At 38.5% G+C, this 25,412-nt stretch overlaps 1 protein-coding gene across 1 annotated transcript in view; it reads right to left on the minus strand.

Moving 5' to 3' along the window:
- The window catches only part of xylt1 (xylosyltransferase I), an 86,488-nt gene that overhangs the window by 20,238 nt on the left and 40,838 nt on the right, over positions 1-25,412 (minus strand). The window contains exons 2-8 of the mRNA XM_087804650.1: positions 23,051-23,627; positions 13,682-13,854; positions 12,024-12,226; positions 8,170-8,250; positions 6,085-6,301; positions 5,847-6,023; positions 789-1,054 (exon numbers count right to left, since the gene is read on the minus strand). Coding sequence (XP_087660776.1) covers positions 789-1,054; positions 5,847-6,023; positions 6,085-6,301; positions 8,170-8,250; positions 12,024-12,226; positions 13,682-13,854; positions 23,051-23,627 — 1,694 coding nt within the window. The remainder of the gene's footprint in view (positions 1-788; positions 1,055-5,846; positions 6,024-6,084; positions 6,302-8,169; positions 8,251-12,023; positions 12,227-13,681; positions 13,855-23,050; positions 23,628-25,412) is intronic.

A 25,412-nucleotide genomic window follows, 5' to 3' on the forward strand; every position in this document is an offset into this window, starting at 1 on the left:
AATCCGTAGCCATTTAAAATCTGTATTGTCTGGTGGCCCTTTTAAACCAACATTTTTAGTAGACTTTCTTTATTGTCATTGCACAGAAGTGAACACTGGCAAGGGAATTTTGTTGCTTGGCAACCGTTTAAAAAACAGCATAGGGTGATTGTATAAATATAAATATTAATAAGTAATAAATAGTGCAATATAATATAAACAGAATAAATAAATGTTTTAAAAATTGCATATAATGATTGTATATCAAAGTATACATATAAATAAAAATAAGTAACAAATATATATATAAATAGAACAAAATGTTGAATTTAAAAGGCTCAGAATAATAAAAAATGAATGGAATTATTGACTTTTTTTTAATTTAAATAGAAATAACAAATTCGACCATTTAATATAATAAAGATTTAATTAAATTATTCAATAGGAAAATCATTTTCAAAAATGTCACCTTTTCAATACCACACAACATGTCTAAATAATTAATAATGAAATAAACATTTGAAAAGGTTTATTCAATAATTCAATTTTCTGATGGCACTAAACATTATGTAAGTTGTTTAAAGCAATACATTATTAAGCTGATACCGCCATCTAGTGGGCTCAGAAAATAATAGCAATGCTTCATGAAGCTTCATCGACCCTTCACTACTTCAAACCTCTAACACAACCTTTTTTTTTATCACTTTACTTCAAAAATATTCACCAATTATTTTCATAGGCCCATTTCAAATGATTGGACACTGATATGTCGGTTAAACTTAGCAGTCAAACAAAGGCACTGAACGAACCTGCAGCTGTTATCCAGAGGGTTCCCCTGCAGCGAGCCGGCAGCTCTGGCCAGGCCCAGGCGCGAGAAGGCGTGGAAGTAGGTGAGCTGCGTGTCGGACAGACTGGCGACACCGTCCGGCTCGTCGTACATGTTCTCCCAGTAAGAGTTGAGGCCCTGGGTCCCCGCTGGGAAGGGCCCAAACAGGTAAGCGTCCAGATGGTTGACGATCTCCTGGTTGACGCTGGCTTCAAACTTCCTGGCGAAGAAGGTGGGACGGACCGTTTGCTGCGGAGGGACGAGAGGAGGAAGGAGAGGGGGATCAGAGAATGGTGACGGAAGTAGCAAAAATAGGGTTTTACAGACAGGCCTGTGTAACAGAAATCTGATCCAACCTCTTTATCTATCAGTATTTACAGCGTCCATCAATCTGTCTTTTTGTCCATCCACCCATTTAACCATCCATCCATCCATTCATCTATCTTTTTGTCCGTCTATCCATCAATCTGTCCATCCAACTATCCATCCATACACCTTTCTTTTCGTCCATCTATCAATCCATCCATCCATCTATCTTTTCGTCCATCTAACCATCCATCTGTCCATCCAACTATCCATCCATACATCTTCCTTTTATCCATCTATCTATACATCTTACTATCCATCTGTCATCCATCTATCTTTTCATCCATCTATCCATGCATCTGTCCATCCAACTATCTATCCATCCATTCATCTATCTTTTCTATCTATTCACCCACCCATCTTTTATTCTATTCATCCATCCATCTTTTCAAGTATTCACGCACCTATCTTTCCAACGTTATCCCTCCATCTATATATCTAGCCATCTATCAATCCATCTATCCATCCATCCGTCCATTTGTCCATATGTCTTACCATACATCCACCCATGCATCCATCCAACAATATATTATCCATCTATCCTTTCGTCCATCTATTTTTTTATACTCACCCACCTATTTTTATCCTTCCATCTATATATCCATCAATCCATCTATCCATTTATTCACGTCTTTCCATCCATCCAACCATCTATTATTATATTTCGTTATAGTTTATCGTTAACATTATGAAAGGTAAACAAACATATTACAAATTTAAAAAACAAACAACAAATTCCTTTGTTGTGTTTAGAACGCAGGAATGCAGACGTCTATAGCGTGTGATTCAAGTCTGATTTCTTTGACGAAGCGATAAACATAGACACTCCTGAGAGACAAAACTAGATAAAACTTTGACGGCCATCTACCGCTTAACACGGCTCTTCAAAGTGTTCGCCACGACTGCCGCGGGTACTTGAAAGTTGCTGCAATGTCGGCATTAGCGGCTGGAAATAGAAGTGAAGAAAAATCTCTTAAGGTCACTGGGGCTCTTTCATTTGCGACAGCAGCGTTAAGCAGAGAGCAAGATTAAAGAATGTTCGCTCTCATCTCAACCTTTTGATTCTGATGGCAAAGAACAGTCTTTTCAAATTAAGATACAAACGACTGATAAAAGACATTAATATGTATTTCAAAAGGGGGCGACTTTTTGAATGCGACTGTTGTAAGAAGTCAAGAATTCTTTTCCAACCCACGCGAGTCTTGAGAGGTGAACTCATGAGGCATGAATGATGGAGCCAGGTGAGTGAAGAGTTCAAGACGTGAACTATGGTTCTGATGCGTCAAGGGTTTTGAAAAACGCCTCTAGTCTTGATCGCTCGCCCTTTTGCTTTGTCAAATGTAACACATGGATTATAAAGCTGAAGTAGACGGATCCGTGTCATTATGACCAAGCGGCACTTCACTTATTATCCAAAGCCGTTTTCAAACTTTGCTACTACATGCAAGATTCACACCCACGTCTGAAACTTTGACCTCACCGCCATTTTCCCTTAGATGGCCCAACTGTCCCTTTCGCCCACCTATCGCGCTGTAGATGTGGTTTGTGGTGCTGGCCGCCTCTGAGGCTTGGCGTACACATAAAACACTATTTCTGTCTTGAAGGGAAAATTAATTTACCGTTAGCCGCATGGCAACCTCAGTCCGGTGCCATCAGCTACAAAGAAAAAAAAAATATCCCTCTGAGACTTTCTCATGATAGAGCTTCTGCTCCTCATGCTGCCAGATGATTCATTTGGTTACAGATGGAGATAAAACCCAAAGACTGAGAGAGTGATTCTCATCTGATGCCAGATCTTGTTTGTTGCTCCACTTAAAGTCACTTCTCACTCAATCATTTTATCTCCGGCTACGCTCCTTTGTCGGAACGCATCATACTACTTCTTCCATATGACAGCCCTATACTTAAAACACTTAAAACGTATTAAGTGGTGTATTTGCGACTTCAAAAATATCACCATGACGATGAATTATCATTCATTGATCACAACATCAAGCCCTTTGGAAAAAGGATAATTTTAACCTTTTATATTGCGTTTTCTTTTTTAATTGAAGCTTTGCATCCATCCATACATCCCTCCGTCCGTCCATCCATCTATTCGTCCGTCCGTCTATCTATTTATCCATCCATCCATCAATCCATCCATCCATCCATCCATCCATCCATCCATCCATCCATCCATCCATCCATCCATCCATCCATCCATCCATCCATCCATCCATCCATCCATCCATCCATCCATCCATCCATCCATCTAATATAATAATATTGTCTCCAACTTTTTTTTATAGTCAGATCGATTTCATTATTAACAAATGACTCAGTGTATTAATTAGATTAATTAGAAGTATAATTTTGAAATATATTTTTCTGTAAATCTTAACCATCCAATTAAATCCAACAAAACACACACAAGATAAGCAGCACAAGAAACACAAAGGTAATTGTCGATAGCAAACCGTTTAAATCTTCTTTGAATTGATGCCCTTCAGATTCTATGATAAAAGATGATAAACCAGACTCTCGTCTGCTCTGCTAGTTCGTATTTAAAAAATAACACATCACAACAGCACCTTTCCTGGCTCCATGAACAAGCCTCAAATGCTACTTTGCTAGCAAATATTTCCACGGTTGTTTGTCCGTTTCCTGCAGAACTGTCGAGTGATTCTGTCGTTTGTGGAGCTTGCATACATAATAGGGACTGTGTAGCAACAAGACTTTTGTCTCTTTCTCATTTGCTCTTTGGCTAAAAACTAAAGGCCAGCTGTCCCGTTGACATGGATCGAGCTCTCTTCCTCAAACCTGAACTTTTTACTATCCACTAAATTTAACGGTGTGTCCCAGTTAATTCAAAGGTTAATGCGTAACTTTCAAAGGACATTTTCTTTTTTTTTCCCAAACCCTGGCAGCTTTGGTTAAGCAGCTTTGTTCCCACAGTAGGACTCGACTGATACCAGGGTGCCAACCAGACCCAGAAGCGGTGCCAAGCACCGGTGGTCGAGGCCTGGCACCGGACTGATGGAGTCTGAGGTAAGACATCTGAAGAGAGGAAAATCCGGACTCGGACTCCTATGTGAAAGCCATGAGATCTGATCACGGTATGAAGAGACTTCTTGACTGTCTGATCAAAAACCTGCCAGAGTCCTGGAGGTAAACCTGGATCCTGAAGCACCAGAAGCCTCAGACTCTATAATTACATTGAAGCAGACGTCGTTTCTGACACAACGATGGCGACGATTGTTCAAACAGTTTACAGAACGATCATTAAACACTGCTGAAGGGCAAATGGACGACGGCGTATTAATCTAAGTCAAACATCAGATAATATATAAAGTGTTGACCTTTTAAACAAAGACATTTCTTCACAAAGAAACAGAAAGCATGGAAGTGTTTCGTAAAAACAGCCTCTGGTGAAAGGTACTTTTTTTGTGACTATTGTTCGTGCCAGTCATATAAATCCACGTTATGCAACAGTTCTTTGGCATTCCTAAGGGATACGAATGGATTGAAGGAAATAGATTTTCAATATCCCTCTGTTCTATTTCTCACTGTACCTTTATAGTGCGGAAAATGTGATTTTAGGTTTTTTTCTTCTCAAAGATTTATCATTATTGACATGCATGATCCATATTTAAATACGTTGTGAACATTTTTCAACCCCCTTTCAGTTGTGATGGGCTTGTGAAGCTTCATGAAACAGTATCATGTTGTTTAGAGGTCAGTAGGTGGCGCCATCAGTTTATAAATGTTGTTTCATTAGAACAGATAGTGCAGAGACTGCCATCTAGTGGAGTCTGAAAATAATGACACTGCTTCATGAAGCTTCATCAGACCATCTCTCATTTTAAGATCTCAGTAGACGGAAATATATTTTCAAATAAAATACATTATAGAGCAGAGAGTGGCATCTACTGGGCTATGAAAATAGGATTGTGTTTCATGAAGCTTCACCAACACATCACTACCTTTAAGCATAAAAAATAATTCCCAACAGTAGATGTAGAAGGAAATTAAGTATCAATGTCATCATACAAACAAACATCTAAAATCCCAGGGGTAGCTAATGCAAATGGAAAAACACATTCATGACTTCAATTTAAAAAAGAAAGTAGTTCAACATTGTCATGAATATAGATTAGATTTCCCTTCATTAATCCCCTTGGAAAAGTGTGTTTTGTTTCATTTCCCTCTTAAAACTAAAACTAATATTCATTCATTCATTTTCTATGCCACTTAATCCCTTATGGGGATTGAGGGGGATTCGGAGCCTTTACCAGTTTCTTCAGTTGAGAGGCAAGGGACACCCTGGACAGGATGCCAGTCTGTCAACCATTTACACAAACAAAAATTCCCCAAGTCCCCAAATAACCCCTGTTTGTTTTTGGGCTGTGGGAGGAAACCGGAGTGCCTGGAGTTAACCCGCACAACACGGGATGAATATACAAACTCGAAAAGAAAGCTGAATTAATTTACTTTTGTCACGTAAAAAAAACCAACAATGACTGGGCGTCCCAGCATGCATTGCAGGACTAAAAGTTTTTACTTTGTTTAGTGTAAGTCCCTGCTTTCCAAGTTGATTGAATACATAACAAGTTTCCTGCTATAGTACTAAATATAGATGTATTTTCTATTTGATATGACAAATATTACATGGATTCAATGTTTTAAGATTCACCTGAAAGCGGTGGAAGTCCACAGGTTTGAAATCATTGGGGGAACATCCACACCAGTCCACGATGTGCTTATACTGGCACTTGCAGCCCAGTTTTCTGTTCCAGTTGGTGATGCGCAGGTTGTTGTCCACCATACTTTCACAGTAGGCGCTGTTCTCCAGCACAGTGTGGAAGAAAGACTGGCAGCAAAAGAAAACGTTTGTTACCAAGAGTGCCAAGAGCAACAGGAGGGAGCTTTACCTCAGCGGGAAGCAGGGTGTAGGCGTAGAAGCGCTTCATGCTGGTCACTAGGTCGTCTTTGGAGTTCATGACGTACTCCACGAACATGCGGTTCAGCAGGAACCAGTCGGAGCCGCCGTCCACAGAGATGCCCTCTGGGATCTTACGATCGCCAAGTCGCCACATGTGTGTGTCGCACTCGTAGAAGAGGCGATCCAGGCCTTGTTTCCGGATGAACCTGGAAAAAAAAAAAAATACGCCAAGCGATCAATTCTGGGTACATCTTGTGCTTGACTGAATGCGTTTTGCTTCTCGCTACACGTCATCTGTGCGTCGATAAAAAAACAAACAAATGCAGCTTCTGCATTATAGATGTGATACTGGCGTTAACCTTTCAAGAGTAAGAGGGAAGAAGTGAAGTTCAGGTCAGCCTGGTCTCCAGTGGCTCCAGCGATCAGATATTCATGCAGGATTTATGTGCAGTCACTAAAATCCCTCTACATTTTATCACGTATCAACCTGAAGGGGGCGCCCCGGTCATCAAATATATGTCCAGGTCCCATCACAAAATGTGTTTTTACTAAACTTGAACAGGAAGTATGATGGGTAAATAAATGTAGAGGATTTGATCTTAACCCTTCCTATCATCTCACCTTGACCCAGAGAGAACACAAGGGATACCACAAACCCATTTGCGTTAGGGCCTTCGAGTCACCTTGACCCTGAGACAACACAATGGATAAGTATCTCTGTGTCCTTCATCAAACATTTCTGTTAAATTATTTTCCTTCATCATCAATTCAACTCTTATTGATCGTCTCTGTATAATGGTTGACAGCCATTGTCCGTTCCTTATCTTATCTTAAAGGGCAATTCAACTTGTTTGAATTTAAGTGCGTCTTAAATAGATCTCGGACCTCTATTGTACACATCAGTTTGTGTCTGTCTCTCTTTTCATTGAAATATTTACATTAGAAAATGTGTTCAAGCCCCGCCCACTGAAAACTCTTTGTTTTTCTGGAGATTACATCTCGTTTGACCAAACCACGCCCACTCTGCTGTGATTGGTCTAGCATAAATGTTTGTCGCGGCGTGTCATCAATCCCGGAAGTCTCCATCTCCAAGGGAATCATTGTATAAACAAAGCGGGGCGTGATTACAGCTGGCTGAAGGAGGAGTGAAGCCATTATTACGTCAGAAACATTCAAATAAAGCATGATAAAAAGTCGTATTAATAATATTAATAATAATCTTGTATTATTTATCATGTATTTGTTACAACACATTAAAAGAGGGATATATATTTAAATGTTATGATGATGGTATATTATCCATTTTTTGTCAATAATTTTTTTTTTTTTATATAAAAAAGAGAGATGTGACTTGTACATTTTTTATGATGAAGTATATAATATATATTTTGACTCCTACAGGCTTTTCCCTGATTTTCTGGAACTCTTGTTTTATTCTCGGAGTCATCTTGATCTTTTAAGTATATATTTTATTGAGTGTTATTGAGTTATTTTGTTTGTTTAAGCGCTTTGTGACCCTGGTCTAGAAAAGCGCTCTACAAATATAAATAACTTACTTACTTACTTACATATTTAACAACTATAACAAATTTAAAAGCAAAACTTTAAATAATCAGATAATAAACTACACAAGGTACTATTTTAAGAAAAAAATATTTGAACATCAAAAAGGAAAAACAGATTGTTACGCTGTTTTTTTTTAACATGACATACAAGTCAAATATTGTTAGTACGGATGTATCCTCGCGCAGGGGTTTGAGTCAAAGCTGCTCAAATTAACAACACATTATTTCAACCCAAGTAAACTGCTGACACATGCTGACTCATGCACTCGTTCGGCATGCAGATGTTTCCAGCTTTTGTTTTTGGTAAGTCACTTCCCTGGAGGTGATTGGCCGGAAAAAGAGCGTCTGACGTGGCTCGTTCACCTCACTGAGGAGGTTAATTAGTAAAAAAAACCCTGGTGGGAGTCATGACAGCGACCGCACGGGTGGGAAATCAAAATAAAATAAAAACAGTCCGTAGAGAATCAGAAGATGATGGAGATTGAAGCGATGAAAGGAAGAATACGAACCGAGCGTTGTCTCTGCCGTGAGACTTGATGAAGTTCATGTCTCTGTATTTGGACAGGAATGACACCAGCTGGTTGTTGGTCCTGCAATGGAAGAAAATCAGGTTCAGTTCACACCCTGACATGCACAGATGGATTGTCCTGCTGCTAATGAACTCCAATTGAATTCCATTTTTTTTTTAAACTCATAGGTGATCTTCAAAACTGTGTGAGGAAGCTGCACTTTGAACTAAATTTGTCTTTCTGCACAGCTATTTGACAGGTTCCATCAACATCTTGATGGCCACACTTCTCACGCCTTCTAAACCAACTGGTTTTTGTCATCATTATCATGTTGAGTTTTTTTTTTGGTTACTTCTGTCTTTTGGCTTCATCGTCCCAGTGCATCATGTGATGCTTCACACTTGTGTCTTTAAATCTAAAAAGTTGATGATTAGGAATGTGTATGTTCATGTAGGTTATTGAATAGATTGCGGATTATGGATGCATCTATAATAGGGGTAGGTTCAATGCTTTGTCTTCTATAAGTGCACTGCTTTACAGTACACTGTAAGACATTGCACTTACTTGCAGTGCTCATATTTGGACAGGATAGCACTGTCTCAAATCAAACACTGTCACTACACACAGTATATGACTCGACAGCTTCTTCTTCTTCTGCTTTTTAACCCCATCGCAGACACTTGACAGCTCTTTTCATCGACTGAAACAAATTATTAAGTTGTGTTTCATTGCATTATTATCGTTGTTGTGTTGTTTTGTGGTAAAATTAGTATTTTCTCAAGACATTTACGCCGGTATCTGCTCCGAAGACGCGTCGTCGGTGACGTAGCTTCCGTTTGGCGTCATCTACGTCACTACCATGGCAGCTGTAAAGGGTGGAACATTCGATCCAAACTCAATTTTCTGGCCATTTGAGTGCACATTGCGCACTACATTTTCGCACACTGCTAACCAGGACGCACTTGTGCACTCAAAATATTAGGTGTAAGAGCAGAAGTGTGCGATTTGGAACAAAGTCCAAGTCTTTCTATTGGCATTTTATGTATCGTTGATATTAAACCAGAATCAAATTCATTGAATATGTCACAGAGCAGCAGGAGGAATAAATATATATACTCAAGCCCTGAAGAAACTCAGAATCTGTCCGCACTATTAGGGTAAACCATTTAAAAGATTTTCTGCTCCATCTATGCCGATGACTTCCTGCTGGTTTCACGAGTCTATTTGATCATAAGCGAACCATTGGAAGGTAAAAAAAAGCGAGCTTCAGCACCGCCAGTGGATCCAAGAATAGATGAACCGCTAAAGACACGTCACAAACCCAAACACACTTCTGAAAGCAAACATGCGCACACATGTAAACTAAAAGCAGATCGGGAATTCCTGTCAAGCTAGTTTTTTTTAAGATTTTCACTGATCTACACACACATTTGAACTTCATAGTGTTGCTGTTTTAACCAACAACGAACCTCAGAGCTCTGTTGTACAAAACCTGCACTTTACATGAATTATTCATATTTTAAACTGCATTCCTTCTTTTGTATTTTTGTTTTTGCTGCTGTACGTGCAATTTCTACTCGACTGAATATTGACCTCATCTTAAATATGTGGCTATACTTTTACTTCAAACTAATATCTATTAGTTTTCACACAAAATTCTCATTAAAAATAATCTAAATAGGTATAAATAGTTAAGATTTATTGGAATAAAACACAATTTTAAGTTAAAAAAGTGTGGTTTTAAATTATAGTAATTTAAATGATAATCAATGAAGAAATGTTAGACAATGTTAGCCAATTGTGGGTATGAGAACTAGTTTAAATTTTTTTTTTTTTTAAGTAGCTATATAAATGGTAAATAAGTATTTTTTAAAAACACTATTTGGCTTAATTGTGTATTACAACATAATACAACAATTTCAAACTCATAGTTTCTTTCAAAAAAGCATCTAAAAAGTAGAATTAAAGTAACAATATTGTTTAAACACTTTGGTCAATAATAAGCAAAAAAAGTATTTTACAGATTAAGGCTGAGAGGAAAAAGAATCTCCACCAAGGAAAACAAGCGTCTCTGTTCCGAGACGGAAACACAAATACAATCGCACACACCCACAAAGAACCCACCCCCTGCCAAGTGAACGCACACTGGTGTGAGCAGGGCTGGGTTTGCCTTTGAGGGGCAGCCATGCGGCAGGACAGACATTATCAGGGAATTAGAGGGGAAATAAGGCTCGTCTCCCACTGATAACAGCAGCTGTAGTCGGGAAGCTGAACCCCAAACAATCCACATCCTGCCTCAGTCGGGGCGGAAAGTCGCCCGACTGCACTGTTGAAGCCTTTTTTAATCGGATAACATGAATGTATTTTTTTTACTTTAAGCATAAGTCATGTTTTGTATCAAAAAGCAGAACCAAGAATATTTTTAAAACACCATCAGGGGCCACATTATATTCTGTTGTTTTTGGGGAGAAAATAGAGATAGAAAATTTGTGAGGATATTAAAACGTCTTTAGTCGCCATTAAATTACAAGGACAATGCCATAGTTGTTTTTTTTATAGTTCATTTAAAGTACATTTAATCTTAATAATCTTGATTTACAGTATGTGCAGTACAGGAGCACCTCAGGGGACAGTACTGGCCCCTCTCCTCTTCACCATCTATCTATGTTAGTCTTTGTATCCTTTGCCTTTTTTATTTTTATTTGATCTATGTTCTTTATCTTTATCTTTAGACTTAGATTTTATCATCTTGTTCTTTCTCTTTGCTCTTTTTCTTATTTTATTTTGATTTATGTTTTATGAAAAATTGCTCTATTTGCTGTGGCTATTGTAAAAAAACAAAACAATTTCCCGAAGGAGACCTCCTGAGGGATCAATAAAGTTCTACCTTAACTTACCTTACCTTACCTTTAAATCGATTAAGAACTGCGGGGAACCAAAATGTGAAGAATGGAATTTCAATTTATTTAGGCAAAAATAAGAAATTTGAATCAAAACCAATCCAAAAAAAGAGCTTAAATAAAGAACCATAGCGAGTTGTATTAAGATTTCAAAAAAAGTGTTGTTAGACGACTGTTGAGGTTTGAACTATTGAACTCATGAGGTCGGATAAGTACAGATGATTTCTGCAACGTTTTAATGAGAACATGTGGTCGTTTTAAGAGTTTGAGAAGATGTTGTCGTTTTGCTTCTCATGCACAAACAAATTAGGAGTCTGATGTCAAGCGAGTCGTCGTAACCGATCCAAAGCAAAAACACTAAAACAGACATAATGGGCGGGCGCTCTCATCGAAGTCTTGTCAACAACTCAAAGAAAGCGTCGACTTGAACCAGATCTTCATCCTCTCTCTCTCTTCATCATCTCGACGTCGGATCCTCCACAGCTCGTTTATAATCCACCTAGTGGACTTCCGGCTGTGCCGAGGCGATAACTCCGGCCTTAATTGGGGCATTTTAATTGGTTGCTGTGAAGTTACATCAAAAACCCAGCGGACCAGGAACTCCCGGATGGACCGTAAACTCCGACAGAAAAAGAGAAAAAAGTCGCAAAAATCCTTTTATTTCCTTTCATTTTCTACGACTTGAAACCCTGTTTGGTACACTCTGTGGCTTTTAATGACCTATTAAAGCTGCTTAAAAAGGATGTTTTCCAGTGGGCTTCAGAGTTTACAGTACACTGACCGCCTAATCAATACATATTGACCCGGGGCAATTAACTTCTAATCACTTCACTGTCGCCCCAATGGCGAGGAGAAGTTCAAGCTAGCAAACGACACCTTGATTTTTTTTTTTTAAAAAGGCTTAATTTGTATTTTTTTAAATCAAAATGTCCGCGTTCGTTGCTCCTCGCTCACCTGATGGGGTAGTCGGCGGCGCTGAGGTTGATGAAGAAATCCCAACTCCAGTCCCTCATGGCCAACAGGTCGGCCATGCTGCGCAGGTACATGGTGAGCAGGCTGGCTCCGCCCCAGATGGTGGCCATGCGCCACGGCGTCACTCTCACGTTGGGGTACTGGGCGGCTAAGGCCTGGATCTGCCGGTGGAGGTAGTTGGAGCGCTGGAGGATGGAAGACAACAATATGTCACGAGGTCACACCGGGGTCACACTGTGTGCATGAATCATTTGAATCTTGGTGAATCATTTGAATCTTGGTTCAATGTAAGTTTAAGTATCAAGACTTAAAAAGTAATATTCAAAAGCATTGATACCATCTAATAGTTTATTTTAGGCATTTTATTTTTGCATTACTTAAGACCTGAAACTTGTAATCATAGAAGCAGTTTCTTTATCATAAACAGATTTTTATTATGAATATTTTGTCCAGTTCATGTTGTAACAGAGGATAGTTTTGCATTTTTTTATTAACAGAAAAATGTATTTGAAATTTAGGCTCTTTTTTGTATCCTTTTGGTTTCCAAAGTGGTAACGAGTTGAACATTTTAGAAACGTGATAACTGTAGTTTATTGACTTCTGTTCGTTAACTTGAAAACAATTTTAAAATCACACTTTCATATAATATTCTACAGATGATTTTTGTCCAAATGATAAAAAAAAATAAAACAACTGAATTTCTTTCTTTTATTCTGTGAATTGTTGACATAAAGGGGCGACATAGCAGCCAGTAATAATACCAACACTTAATCCTGATGGTTTATGAGGGTCAGCTGGCGCTGCGTCGCAGCCTACTCCCATCAATGTGTGAGATTGTGTTTGTGAATGCGTAAAATTTTTGCTATGGAGAGTCTACTACACCAAAAAATGTAAATAGAAATGTACAAGTTTTTTTTCCTAACGACAATGAAGTATTTCTAATTGAACAAAAAGTTAAATTGAGTATTTTAAAGCATTTGGTCATTTCATCTCAAGTTATATCTTTGCATCAAGACAAACAATAAAAATGTAGAAAGTTTTTTAACTAGAGGCAACAAATATGGCCGACAGGACTACAAAAATGGCGTAATACCACATTCCTTGGTTTAAAAAAACTCTCAAAGATGTTTTGCTTTAGAATATACTTAAACATGAAGAAACTCCACGGATTATATTGCAAAATTTGGTTTTCCCTATACTGTATCAATAATTCAAAGCACTGTATCATTTTGAGTTTTTAGTCTTTTTTTTTATCCTGGTTTATATTTTAATGAAGTATTAACATTTACAGTCGCAAATATTCACAGCGTTTGTTCATTTTTGTGTTGTAATTAAACTTATGATGAACTGCATAACTTCTTCTAAATGAACAATGAAATCTCCTGACATCCCAGCAATGACTGAGAATGAGAGGATACAGTGGACTCCAGCAGCTTTTAAAGCTGATCTTTGGTCATATCTTCTTGTCCCTACACTATCACAACGTATCACACTATATAGTATTGTTGCCTCTGTATCGTGATACGTATTTTATCGCCATATTTTTGTAAAAAACACAATTAAAGGCAATAACCAATATATTTGAATACAAATAAAACTCATCTCAAAGACACAAAATCATCTCAACGAGTCTGACTCACCTGATCCACGTGAATGTAGTAGTAGTGCGACGTGTGGTAGATGGTTTTAAAGAGGCGCTGGAACTGGCGGGACGCTCGCCCGTGGACCACCAGGACGAAGGCGATCCTCACGGGGTTAGAAGGCAGGCTCTCGCCCGAGTCCTCGTCCCACTGGACGTTGGCGTTGGCTTTGCCTGTCGGACGACACCAAACCGCCGAGTTAATATCAACAAATCTGTTATCAGCGCCGCTTCATTTGCACAGCTCCGGGAGGTCGCAGTGGAAGTCAGGGACACATTTGTTGACATTCTTGATCACAAATCTAATCTGCTAAATATTTGATGATCCGCGGACGGGAGGGAGGCATGAAGGTGAGTGACGCGAAGAGATGGCGGCGATACGTGTGTTTTCCCGACAATTAAAACGACGGTTGTTGACGGACGGCGCAGAAGGAGGCTTGGATTTGATTAACATCTGAATAATTCATCCGCGAGTCATTACACAAACCAATACACGAGCATCATCTGAATCGCTCTCAAATGAAAAATCCGTTGATTATCTCGTCACAAATTGCCCGAGTATGTGTGTGTGTTCGGTTCATTATCTCACGCTTGTTCTCCAGACGCCGCCACGATCATGTATGTTTAGAACACTGACGCTCGGCTGCTGGTTTAATCAGGTATTAATCAGGTTGTTTGTGTTTGATAAGATTTCTGTCGTTGAGTCACGACTCTATCAGTCCAGCTGGTGGAAAGTCCTCGGAGTCTTTTAACCAGACCTGGGAAAATTACGGAGATAAAAAATTCAATTGAGTATGAACCTTTGAGTATGCTACATGTACTTGATTACAATATAATATATATATTTTTTAACCCTGACTTTCTTCACAATTTGAACTAACGCTGGGCAATGAATAGCGATCTGTTCGGATCCCTGCTATCTATTAGACCGATAACCAATCAATTGTTTATTTTTCTTCTTCAGAACAAGCTTATCAACTAAGGGTTTTAGTGAACATAGTTGCTGCATTTTTTTATGTGTTTTTTTTGTTGGAATATACTTCATCAGTGGAGTAGATTTTTTTATCTTTAAAAAAGTTTTTTTTTTCTCCTCTTTTAAATAATATTTTAATTTCTTTCATGATTTACAATTTAAAATAAAATAATTTCATTTTTTTAATTTACAATTGACATAGAAATATTCACTGGTTTGTTCATTTTCATTCAACTTCCGTCTGCTAAATGGCAGCAGTTATTTCGTCAAAAAATCTCCCGCAATGACTGAGGACGAGAGGATACAGTCAACTGCAGCAGCTTTTTAAGCTGATGTTTGGACATATTTTGGTTTTAAAACAAATGGAAGCCGTTACAACTTAGTCAAGAGTCATGTGGTCTGTAAATTCTGCGACACGAGAGTCAAGTACTCGACCAATATTAAGTAAGTAGTTACAGTTATTTGTAAAGCGGCTTTCTAGACCAGGGTCACAAAGCGCTTGAACAATCAAAAGCAATACACATTTAAAAATACCTATAGATTTAAAAAACTCTTAATGGCCAAGAAGAACATAAGACAAACACAGGTGTCACATAAAATGAAGAAAAAACCTGCGCAAATAAAAAAGGTCTTAAGATGCTTCTTGAAAATACTGTATATTAAAATGATATCCTTGTTCCTGCTCTATCCTTTGCTCCTGTATCGTGATATGTATTGTTTCAGAATTCACACCCCATGCATCAATTGTCCTGTCTGCTAGTATTAACAACCTCCACCACTGCACATGTATTCATGGGAGCCACGGAGGTCATTCACCTTGACCCGGAGACAACTAAAGGGATATGAAAACGAAAACGAAAAAAACTATAAAAATATACGCGTACCACGGTATACCTCAATTACCTTTCCTCGTCTATATTGCTGTCACAATTATATCTGTCGATATACTCCGTATATAGCACTCATCTTTCTGTAGAGCACTTTGAGTAAAAGTACTTACTTTCTAGGTAGAGCCTGATAGTGGTGTGACTTCAATTTGTATTTGTTTACTGTCATTTGTTGACTTAATATCAACTATAGACTTGTGTATATTGGTTTGAATTCACGTCTTATTTATTTGTTCAATTGTAAAAAATTAAAAAATTAAAAGATTTTGATTCCGCTGTAATTTTTTTTGTATGCTTATTCAAAATCATGAGGTGAAAAAACATTTTCTTAACTTGCCAATTGGATTTGAGGTTTTCTTTTTAAAATTTTGATTAATTGAGGTCATTTATTTTATTTATATTTTCACTTCCACATATTAATCATGCACAACATGTTATAATTCACTGCTTTTCACCTTCGTATTTCCTTAAGATCATATACTTAATAAAGAATGTATTTTTTTTTTTTTTAACAATTATTCGGCTTTCAGGACTAGGCTGAATCACAAATAAAAACACAAGCATCCGCTATGCTAACAAGGATACACAAGAGTGAAGTTTTACTTTGCGAGCGTCTAAGGGTAACAAAGGAACAGTCAGTTCTGGATTCCTATGGAGCAAAAATAGAGGCGCGATAGCAGATTATCACCCACAGGCGGAGCAGACGGCGGACGAACCCTCCGACATTACTTCTAACTGGACGATCTGTGACAAAACGAGGCGTGTCATCTGCATAGAAGCTCAACTTCGAGCATGCTCACTGAAAGATGCCCAAGAAAAAACAATATATTGATTTTACACATTTGTTGGGGGATATTTGAAGTGTATTTCAGCATCAGCAGCTACCTCTGAACAAACGCCGCAGGAATACCTGAGTGTTCCTAAAAAATGTTGCCCTTAAGCGCCTGTAATTATCCAGATTTAACAGCGAGTGACCAGCGTTACTGGACCGCAGTTGTCCCTTCTCATTACCTCGCGTCTTTCATTTAGATTAGAGTGTCCGGCGCGGCTTCTTTTTTTTTTTTCAACCTTGACCACAGGTTAGTGGTTAAGAACACTCTTTCGTGACCCCGAGTTGCAGTGTTGCAGTCTGTCACTGAGCGTCCTAATGAATCTTGTCGGAGGTGGGAATTTGCTGCCGGCCACTTTAGACTGAAGGTAATTGGAGGTTAGTAGGAAGATTCAGTGGTTTGTAATTGCTCAATTCTTCAGAAGGAAAAGCTGGATGTTGTGCTCTGAGGTGGTAAGTGGGTCAAGATTAACGTCTCAAATAGCAAAATAATATATAATTAGAAATCAAATGTGTGACACTTGCATGCTTGGACCCTGCAAAAGTCAAATATGCTTAGTGTGATATTTATTGTAACAGTATTTTCGTCTCTGAACAAGAAGGAGCTGTCTCGCCTGCAGTTAATACAAAACTCTGCAGCAAGAATTCTGAGCTGCTCTAGTAGAAGAACTCACATTTCCCCGATTCTTAAAACTCTTGGCTTCCAGTTTCTTTCAGGATCAATTTTTAAAATCTTGTTCTTACTTTCAAAGCTATTCATGGTCCGGCTCCACCTTACATCAGTGATCTGATCCAGCCTTACACCCCAGCTCGGGCTCTGAGGTCATTCCAGGCTGTTGCTCCTAAGCTTTGGAATGATCTTCCTCTCCCTTTGTGTTTGATGGATCTATTGACTCCTTCAAGACACATCTTAAGACGTTCTTATTTGTGCTTTTCCCTGATTTTTTGTGTCTTGATCTTTTAAAGTATGTATTTTAACGTTGTATTGTTTTTGATTGTTAAAGCACCTTCTTGACTCTGGTCTAGAAGGTGCTTTACAAATAACCTTTATTTATTTACTTACCTACATAGACACATTTTTTTTTAGTTTTTAGTTTGAACAAGTATAAAGGCATAACTCTGAAAATGTGAGGGACTTTGAGAGATGGCGCTATTATCCATGTTCTTGGTACAAATGACAAATTCATTTTTTAGAATTGAGATCAATTTTTAACAGCTCACGAAAGGATCCGGACACAAAAGGAACCGAAAGATGAGTCGGTAATGTATCAGTTTTGGTTATTGCCGCCCAAATACAGACGCCTCAGTAATTCCTTTCTTTTCTTCTTGGCAGCGTTCCACATCTCTATGAACCGGGAATGTCCGAGGCTGTGACATTTAAATTGTTTTTCAGGCGCCGTGCTCATCAGCACACAATCAGTTTATAAACAGCGAGTGATGTTTTTTTTTTCCCCTCATTCAGGATTTGATTTCTTTGGAATGTCACCCGACAACAACTTTGATATTCTTCAAATAATTCCCTAGAAGTCGCCCGTCTCAGCTCCGTAAGGAAACTTTATCCCGTTTCTTCCAGGGAATAAATGTGATATGAAATGTGATCAGAGACGCAAAAACGACATCAGAACATATGTTAAACTTACAAATTCTGCCTGATTTGTTTTTTAACTTCCGAAGTTTGATTGTGTAGCTTGAGGCAGAGGGACCCCCGCCCCCCGTGATCCTCGCTGTCAACATCAATCTTAAAAAGCACCTCTTCCTCATCTGCTGTCGCCCTCCTCTCCTCCTCCGTCATTCGCTGTAGCTGGAAGGACTCGCCCTCCCTCCCACAGGCAGCCTTGAACAGTCAAGCTTTTTTCTTAAGATATCTCAAAACCATCGACAAAGTTTGCGAAACAATATGAATCATTTTGCTGCTTGATTTATTTCCGCACGAAAGCTAATCTCATCGGGGGTAGGAAATGTGAGTTACAATGCCTTAAATGTGCAATAAGTGATTTATTTGCGCCCCGAGGCCGTTGAAACAGCGTCGGGAGATTGATGGATTTCCTCAGCCTTCTGTCGCCTTTACGTTAGCGAGGAAGATGTGCGGCTGGAAGCAGAAACAAAGCAGTTTCTGTTAGTGTTTACCACTCGTAAATGAATAGCAAAGAAAGGTCTTGTGTGCGTTTTGAGTTAGTTTTGAGATTTTTATTAATCCCTATGATCACACAAAGTCACACATCGAGTCACGAGAAAACTGAAAACAATACTCTTCACATTCTGATAAAAAAAGAGTTCCTTTTGCTTGTTACCTTTAGATAAAGTTCAACAACTTCTAAAAGTCAAAGTTTGTATCGAAAGTGATTCATTTACAAGTCCTCTAGGTGCTAATATGTGCCAAGAATATTGGAAATGTGTTGCTTCGTTAGCATCTCCAAAGTGTTTTCGGAGACATCTGTTGTATCAAACACTTCGAACAGTTGAATCTCGGGATTTTCAGCAACAATCCGTCAACCAATCAGAACCACAAGAATATGCCTGGGTATCGATCGAAATATGCAAGCACTGATACAGTCAACTTAACTTCCGATACTTTTTTCAATACCATTTTCTTAGGAAATACGAAAATGTCATTACACAAGATACAAATCTTGAGTTACAGCTTCTGTAAATTTCTACTACACATGTATTCTCACAGAAAAACAAATTTATAATGCAAAATAACACTTTCTAACAAGAAAACCTAATCTGATGTTCACTGCTTTTGTCAATTTCTTCCATCAATTCCACACATTATCAACTTTTGAACACGTGTTGCAACCAAAAAGTGTGGAAATGAATTATGAAGCATTTCAGTCAGTGCCACAAAAGAACCGAAGTTTGATTCCCAGTCCTACAAAAGAAGAAGCAGAAAGAAAAATCTGGACCTCAGGAGGATCTAATGTAAGTAAGAACTGAAAGATGGCAATGTTCAATTTTTTTGTGTGCTTTTTGCAAACTTCCACAAGAGCTACCTTTAAAATCAGCCATTTTGACTTTGCTCTTACTCACATCCAGCATGGGGCTCTACTTTTTAAGATGGTGGGAAGTCATGTTGTCATTGGAAACCGATGGGTTCAAGTAGTGATGGTCTGATGGAGCTTCATGAAGCAGTGTCATTACTTTTAGAGTCCACTAGATGGCGGTCTCTACACTATTTTCCTTGGTTTTTAACAACTGTTCTAATGAAACATTATTTTTTAAAGTGATGGCGCCACCTACTGACCTCTGAACAACATGACACTGTTTCAAGAAGCTTCATCAGACCATCACTAGGTTCAAGCAACGCATCAAGTCGCTCAATCGCATTTGGTGTGAACACCCCCGATAAAATAGTGGGGTTTTATTCCGTGCAAATCTATTACGACACCCAACAAACACCAAATATTACATTATTGTTTGTTTTCGCATTAACACGTTTATTTTAAAAGTAATGTTCAACTCCCCAGATGCGATGATTGAACTGTAAGAATGATCTTCTAGAAACAGGAAGTGGTTACTCTTAAAGAGACGGTGAAACTTCTAAAATAAAGGAAGGGGAAGTGCAGGAAATGTTCATTAGCATGTCAAGAGTATTTCCCTGGACTGTCATGTTTTCTCGTAACCAAGGGATGATAGTAACTCGGGTACATGCAGAGTTGAAAATGTCTGTTTTCTCTAGATAGATGAGGATAAAAAACAAACAAGAAAACTATTTCTGTCTGAACAAGCTCAAATCCTCTTTGTAAGTTTCAATGGAAGTCTAATACGACTTCATGGGTGTCCACGTCATCGATTCACATTCTACCTTAAAATTAAATTGCATCATGGGAACAAAAAAAATGACCAACCCTCGTTCAAGTAGCTGCACATGCTCAGCGATGCTAATCCTACGATTGCTAATCTGTACGAATGCCTGAAGGACGGAACACTGATCAAATCAAATTAGACAATATTATGCAAACAAGGTTAAAACCAGACAGAGGCGAGGGAACGAGGGAAAGAGGGAAAGAGGGAAAGAGGGGGAGAGAACACAGCAGACAGACGGGGGAACAGGAGAGAAATGATTTAATTTAGCTTGAGCTGGCACAGGCTCGCCACTGGGGGAAAACACTTTTTTTTTCCACCCCTCAAACTGTCAACGTGAGTGCCATGTTGAGATGCTCTGGATGGATTTATCAGCCTGGTGCAGAGCTTTGTTTGAGGAAGCGACTCATCGCCGCGTAAACCCGATTCTATTCGGAGCGCCACGTGCATCGCTGGCGCTCAATAACCGACAAAATAATGATTTACTGAATCCACCGTCAGACTGAAGATGCACAGTATTTGATTTCTTGCTCAGTTTTTGTCAAACAAAAAAAAAGAGTTAGACAAAAATATCTAAATGTCCTCCGGGCGATTGTTTCCCCCTAATAACTCATCAGGAGAACAGTTTGAGATTTAATGAGAATTTAATAAGATGAATATAAAAAAGGGAAAGTCAGACTGAACTTGAAACCTGACAATTCTTTTTTTTCCACGTGTGACTCAACATATTTAGATCCGCTTATCAAAACTAACTCGAAGATGGTTAAAACATTTTTTTATCTTAGGACTTTCTTTAGAATCCAACATGTTCTTTTAAATAGAAAAGCACTGAGACAGGACATACCTCCTCCAAGGAGCAAAATTCAGATTTCACTCATTTTCTACTCACCCTCATGTCGACTAAGGGTTGGGATTATTTTCAGAGTAATCTGTTCCTTTTTAGAGTTATAGATAAAAATGTTTGTTCATTTTAATGTAGCGACTGAAGCTCAGTTGTCTTCGTCTTCATTCAAAAAGACAAAAAGTACTGTATTTTCCACACTATTAGGTGCACCGGATTATAAAGCGCACCTTCAATGAATGGACTATTCAACTATTGGATGTACAACAAATGTCATATAAATAATAAATAAACAATAAATCTTAATGAAAAATATTATTTTAGGACAGAACCCTATGAGTCAAATTACCATCCGGTGTTGAATACAATTCCAAAAAGTGTTTGTTTTTTTCTGTGCATCTGTGTTTTTTATTTTGTGTTTGACTTTCATTTTAAATTTTTTGGGTAGTTAACTTACTCTTTATGGGTCCATGTAGTGGAGAAACGAGTACTAACACAAATACAAAAAGCAGATTTTAAATGCTGTTCAATGTTTGCCATTTTTAATCTATATGACAAATCTGGGATCAAAGAAATTTGTATCATGTAGCTGAGGCATCGTTAATATGGGTGTAAGAAAATATCGAAATAACTTTATTAAACATCTAAAGACGCATCACGACAAAGAATATGAGCAGATCGAAGAAACAAGGAAGACGAAACAAAGCGAAGCAGTTAACTTTGCTGTTCTGTAGAGACGAGAGAAACTTTCAGTCGACACATGAAAGTCAACAATAACAAACTTTCTTGTTAGTGTTAATGTCGACTTCATCATTGGAATCTGCCTCGATTCAATCAATAGAGAGTTTGTGTTTAATAATAATTAAATAAAGGCTGACAGAGTTCTGTGTGCAGGAAAGCGCTACATTTAAATTACACAAACTTCAGGACAATCAATGATGACACAAAAATACATTTAACAAGTTTAGTTTAGTCATTATACCGTTAAACACTTTACTAACATACTTTTAAATGTTACTTTTAAGTGTTAATCACAGATTAATTTTTTTTTTTTTAAATTACAAAAAATAATAAATAATATAACTTTAAATTCAAGTTAAATGTTATTTCAAAGGCTAAATATACATTTAACGACTGTGTTTTAAAGCCAACATGAGTCCAAAGTAAAAAAAAAAATGAAACACTGACAGATACTGGATATTGCATGTTGCTCCATGTTGTGTGAGACTGTTATGCAGCAAAATAGCTGAGTACTTTTTTTTAAATACTTTTATAAGCACTTTCACATTTGCTTACAGAAAGTATTTACTTATTTATTTGCTGTAAAAGAAACATTATATCGTTGTTACTACAGTATCGGGATTTATCACAATATATCATATTGCCACACATATTTAAAACGCTATTTATTTATTCTGTTCATTCTATATTGCACTATTTTTAACTTGTCAATATTTATATTTATACTTATATATATATACATTCACTCTGCTGTGTTTTTAACAGTTGCCAAGCAACAAAATTCTGTTGCCAGTTTCACTGCTGTGTTCTTCTGTGCAATGACAATAAAAAAAAGTTTAAAGTCTAATATATTGTGATATGTATCGTATCGCCACAGTCTTGCCAATACAGAGCCCTAATGGTTAATATTAAGTTTTGATTCAAACATTTGAGGTTTATGAAAGTAAATGAAATAGCCTGTTTGTTAATCATCTTTTAATAGATACATTTGTTGACAATATCCTTAGGTTCAAGCATCGGTTGATTTTAAATATGGCTTTCTTTCTTGAATATAGAGCAATATTCTCCATTCTGATGTTCATTTTTGTGTATTAATCACTAAAATAGACATTGGAGAAACGAAGTGTGAATGTTGTGCCACATCTGGTCGGGATTTAAGAAACTGCTCAACTCATTTCAATCTTGACTGATAGATATCGACTTCCTCATTAAGAACTGTAGCAGGAATAGAAAGTGTATCGATGCTGCAAGATTGCTTGTTTCAAGGGTCAAATTTGTTAAGATCAAGGACTCACCCTCGATGGGACAGCGCCGAGTGACCTTCTCGGGCATTAACTTGCCCTCCTTGTGCCGGCAGTACACTTCGGCGATCTGTTGCCGGCACTCTTTGCTCTTGGCCCGGGACAGAGCCGACACCGCCTCCTTCCCACTTATCTCGCACTTGGGCTGCTGGTCGTAGTTGACCTCCATGGGCGACGCGGTCGCCGGCTTCCTGTGGTGATGCCGGTGCTGCGACGGCGTCTGGCGTGGCGTGCCACGTTGGTGGTGTTGCCGCGTGCCGCCCGCGACCCCATGACCCCCCTGTTGGGAGAAGTTGCCGAAGCCGAGCGGCTGCTGACCCACGGGGAGGATCTCGTTGGAGCCGTGGCTCAGGCTGAGCGAGGTGTCCCGCCAGGCTCGCTGCTGGGCCCTTTCCTGCAGATGGTTCTGGTGCTGCTTGTTGCCAGCGGCGACGGCGGCGGCCTGTCGGTGCGGCTGCGACCGAGCGCCAAAGTTGCTATTGTCTATGTTCTCAAAGTCTTTGGGGACGGAGTTCTCATTGTTGCTGTCCACTCTGCTTTTCTCTTTGGGTCGGTGAGAGTAATATCCATCCTGCAGAAGACAAAACAACAGAATAAACATCAGTCAAGGGAAAAGAAGAAAAATAATAAATTGTCGCTCTTTACTAAAAACCGGAGCGGTCTGAGGCTTAAAGGCAATTTTGCTGCATCGCCAGATCAGCTCTTTTTTCAATTGAACCCCCTTTGTGGACCATAAACACATTACAGAGGAGGTAGGTCGGGATAAGAGGTTGTGTGTACGCTTCCTCCTCCAGTCATCACATGGAAACCACTGTTGTTACAGCAGAGGTAGCGGAGATAACACAGGTAATGAGAAACAAAAATGCATACACAAGCAAACAGGAACAAGCAGTGATTTTCATCAAAACAACCACTTATAGAAGTCGCTGATGAAGATCTAGAAATTGAACGAAGCTGCGCATAGTAGTGATGTGCTGCGTCTCAAATTGCATACTACTCTTAGTATGCTAGAAGTTAGTATGCATCAGTTTAGTGTACGTACTAACTAGTACGCAAATTCTCCACAGATAGTATGTCTCAAATCAAACACTGTCGCTACACACTAACCGGAGATCACATGACAGCTTCTTCTTCTACTTCTATTTAACAATGTTTCAACCAGCTGTTTGAACGCTATCGCCGACACCTGCTGGCAGCACGTATTGCAACTTTGGAAAAAGAAATAAAGAAAAAATATGAGAATCTAAATAATCGCGAGATATTTAAGCTGGTATCAGCAGCCAAGACGTGTTTATCCTCCTACTGCTGCTGAAAATACACCTGTAAGTATATGAATATATATGCATTTATATATGACGTAACTTCCGTTTAAAACGTCATTAAGATGGCGGCTGTTTAGTGTGTTTAGTGTCCATCGAACCATACTCAGTTTTGTGGGCGTGTTAGTACGCCAATTTAGTGTGCATGGCGCACTAAATTTCGCATACTAAGAATTGACACGCACTAACGCACTAAAAATTCTAACTTTGAGTACACTAGTATGCGATTTGAGACACAGCAATGGTCTCATGAAGCTCCATGAGGCATTGTCGGTATTTTAAGAGTCCACTAGATGGCGGTCTCTGACCTATTTTCCCTTTTTTTTAAACAACTGTTCTAATGAAATATCAGATCATTTTTAAACTGATGGCGCCACCTACTGACCTCTAAACGACATGACTGCTTCATGAAGCTTCATCAGACCATCGCTAGGTATCAGTGCCTTGAACATACGTCTTGTCAGCATCTTACAATTGAGAGATATTATTTGAGCAAGATGAGAAAGTCCAGAAAAGCTGGCGAACCTTAAAACGAAACCATTCGTATTGTTCGATACAGTCCTATTTATTCTTGGTCCATTTATTAAAAATGTGAATAAATTGATGTCAGGCTAAAAGGGTTCTGCTCCCTACTGAAGAATAAAGTACCGACGTTAATCTTTTAATTCAATTATTATAAAAGAAAAAAAACCTTACCTTTCAATATAAAAATGATAGAATTAATTTGAGATTTAAAATGATAAAACTCAAAATTCAATATTCTGATGCCACTGATTTACTTCCGTACCTTCCCCTCTATCTGTTTCGTTTTAAACCGAACCTTCGAAAACCTACATCTTGAGAAGTATGGCAGGAGACATGGTTCTATTTATCGCCTCACACGGCTCTAAGGATAGCATGCATCATTAACAGCTTCGTCTTTACACGTCTTGATTCCCTGGAGCGTCATTCCCACCCAAGTCTTCTTCCTTCACACTTGTTTGCCTTTTCTCAACCCTTTACGCGGTGAACTTCACACAACCTCTCGACGACATCAT

The sequence above is a fragment of the Callionymus lyra genome, chromosome 1 (genome assembly GCF_982586985.1).
Source record: "Callionymus lyra chromosome 1, fCalLyr1.hap1.1, whole genome shotgun sequence".
Taxonomy (NCBI): domain Eukaryota; kingdom Metazoa; phylum Chordata; class Actinopteri; order Syngnathiformes; family Callionymidae; genus Callionymus; species Callionymus lyra.